Source organism: Amphimedon queenslandica, unplaced genomic scaffold (genome assembly GCF_000090795.2).
Source record: "Amphimedon queenslandica unplaced genomic scaffold, v1.1 AMPQUscaffold_11240, whole genome shotgun sequence".
Taxonomy (NCBI): domain Eukaryota; kingdom Metazoa; phylum Porifera; class Demospongiae; order Haplosclerida; family Niphatidae; genus Amphimedon; species Amphimedon queenslandica.
In genome coordinates this window covers 5790-8836 of record NW_003548517.1, presented here as the reverse complement: position 1 = coordinate 8836, position 3047 = coordinate 5790, and the positions used below count along the sequence as shown (strand labels likewise).

General features: G+C 35.6%; 2 protein-coding genes across 2 annotated transcripts; one reads left to right on the top strand and one right to left on the bottom strand.

Moving 5' to 3' along the window:
- Positions 1 to 823: 823 nt before the first annotated feature.
- On the bottom strand, positions 824 to 2128 carry LOC105315253 (E3 ubiquitin-protein ligase TRIM33-like). Its single transcript, XM_011409827.1, has one exon. The coding sequence runs from the start codon at positions 2126 to 2128 to the stop codon at positions 824 to 826; it is 1305 nt and encodes a 434-aa protein (XP_011408129.1).
- Positions 2129 to 2288: 160 nt separating this feature from the next.
- LOC109589505 (mediator of RNA polymerase II transcription subunit 17-like) lies at positions 2289 to 3016 on the top strand. The gene is made up of 2 exons (XM_020005580.1): positions 2289 to 2414; positions 2740 to 3016. The coding sequence occupies exons 1-2, from the start codon at positions 2314 to 2316 to the stop codon at positions 2948 to 2950; spliced, it is 312 nt and encodes a 103-aa protein (XP_019861139.1). The 5' UTR covers positions 2289 to 2313; the 3' UTR covers positions 2951 to 3016.
- Positions 3017 to 3047: the final 31 nt, after the last annotated feature.

Here is a 3047-nt window from a genome sequence, read left to right as displayed (position 1 = left end):
ACATTGTGTACATATGCAACAGACTAACCTGAAAACTACAAAACCAAAAACCCAATCACGTACATTGTGTACATATGCAACAGACTCTAAGATAGACCTGAAAACTACAAAACCAAAAACCCAAACACATACATTGTGTACATATGCAACAGACTATAAAATAGAACCTGAAAACTGTAAAACCAAAAACCCAAACACGTACATTGTGTACATATGCAACAGACTCTAAGATAGAACCTAAAAACTACAAAACCAAAATCCCAAACACGTACATTGTGTACATATGCAACAGACTATAAAATAGAACCTGAAAACTACAAAACCAAAAACCCAAACACGTACATTGTGTACATATGCAACAGACTAACCTGAAAACTACAAAACCAAAAACCCAATCACGTACATTGTGTACATACGCAACAGACTCTAAGATAGACCTGAAAACTACAAAACCAAAAACCCAATCACGTACATTGTGTACATATGCAACAGACTAACCTGAAAACTACAAAACCAAAAACCCAATCACGTACATTGTGTACATACGCAACAGACTCTAAGATAGACCTGAAAACTACAAAACCAAAAACCCAAACACGTACATTGTGTACATATGCAACAGGCTATAAAGTAAAACCTGAAACTATAAAACCCAAACATATCATTACTTGGTTTTTGGTTTCATGGTTTTCAGATTTCTTTCTTTTGTGTAGCTACAAAAAATAGGTGAAAAGGACATATGTGGAAGCACAATTGATTTTATAAACAATAATATTGAAACCGTAAAACTTCAGAAACAGGTTTTCTGGATGACAATTTTTGTTTATCTGGTCCCTATAACTAGCCATATATGGTAGATATCATTAACTATAACAACTCTACCCTCCTCTTTACTGCCATCACTTTTGATAAAGGAAGCCTTCAAATAGCTTGCTGCTTTATCAATGCCTGCTGGTAGAGCCACTTTGAATTTCCTTTCTTTCTTTACTGTTGCCAATGGAATAGCTAACCCACTATCAATGGAGTATGAAGCTGGATCAGCTTCAAAAATACTGTCAAATTTACGAATTTCATCACTAATAGCTGCAGTATTAAGACATGCTAAGACTACTTTTTTGTCTTCTATTTCTAGAGGTAGTTTTTTATACTCTTCAATGCATTCCTCTAGTTGATTGGTGATTAGCTTCTTAACACTCAGAACTTCACCTGGATCAGTACGCTCACTCACTGATGATGCAAGATGACAACCATGAGAAACTTGTTTTACCAGTTTACGAAACCTGTCCAACTGCTTCTCAACTGAATTCCTCTTAGCGCTAGCAATCTCTTCTGTCTCCATTAGTAGATCATTGCATCTCTTATCTAAAGCAGCTTTAAGCTCTTCAAACATTTCCTTGATTTCCTGTCTTACTTCTTCTTTACGTGTTGCTATCTGCTCTAGCATCTTCTCTCCATTAGCAATAGCTTCAGTGACTGGAGGAATGACTCCATCACAACTAGCAACACTTTTCTTTAATGCTTTACGTGCTGTTTCTCCTACGTCAATGTAATCTTCTATATTGTGATCCTTGTGTTTGATAGGTAGGCAGTTAGGACAAACTAATTTCTCGCAATCATTACAATAGTAAATCAGCTTTTGATCTGTATGCCGTTCACAATACCCCTCTTCATGCTTAATAGTAGGCAATTCAATGGATTCCTTTGTTTCTAAATCAATCAACTTGTGATTGGCTTCTTTCTTGTTTCGCTTATGAACTTTCTTGCAAAGATCACACAGAAACTGGCCACAATCACAGCAATACACAACAGCTGCATCACTGGAATCATCACACTTATCACACGATACTGCTTCCTTGCTAATGATCTTCTTTTTGATGGAAGCCTCTTTTGATTTATGTTCAAACCAAAGGTTTTGAGTGAGGCCTTCAATTTTACCATCAGGTAAATTAACGCTAGTGTCACACGTTGGACACTTTAATGAGGTATCAGCACTACCTTGCTTCTCTTTAGCTTTTATTAGACACTTCTTACAGAATGAGTGAAGACAGGGAAGCATGAGGGGGTCAGTGTAATACTCTGAACAAACCTCACAAGTCATAGTGATAGCTGGACTTGTGTTTTCTGCCATTTCTATTAAGAACATAAATCATCACAATGCCACTGACTGAAGAATGTTACTTTTAAGAAGTTTTCTTAGTCAAAAAGCAAGAGAATAGGTGAAAATGAACTGTAACGAGACAAAAGAGAGAAAGGCAAAAAGCATGCAACTCCACCTTAAAGTGGGTTGTTACTTGATCTGCCCACAAGTCACACATGGCGTCCAATGGTGATGCTGGTTTCAAGGTCTCAGTGGAATCACTCCATACTACAAGAGTCAAGGAGATCAACTATGATGGAGAAGAGATATATGAAGGGTAACAGTCATTTATTGTAATAATCCAGAATGTAGTTCTAGTTAATATGCCCACTAATTTAATTTATATTGCAAATTTAAGTTGGGAATTCTAAACTAAATAGATCTACCTTAAGGAGGCAATTTTTAGCAGGCATTTAATTTAGAAAATTTTAGCAATGTTAAAGAAATCGCTAACTTAAATTCCTGATTAAATTATTAATAGTTATTAGCATTAATTATTATAAAAAACGCTAACTTAAAAACCAGCCAAATGTCAGTATGTACTTGTAACATCCAAATGATACTGTAGTTTGCCATTAAATATGTTATGTATTTATTTGTAGGAGACCTTCTCTCTCTCAGAAACTAAGTGAATTAGCTCAACATGTTGACTTTAGAGAAGAGAGAGCTGATGATGATAATGACAGAGAAGAAGGAAAGAAGAAACAAGAGGAGGAGGAGGAGGAGGGAGTTTCTGGTCCTACAACTAAGAAACCAAGTCATCGCTGGCCATGGGAATTCACACACTCAAAACTCAAGTACATAAATACATGAATTTGTATAAACAAGAGTATAAATCATGTATCAATGTATTGCATACATAAAGGATAGTTAAACTTTATTATTAGTTTTGTGTTTATATCAGGCAAGC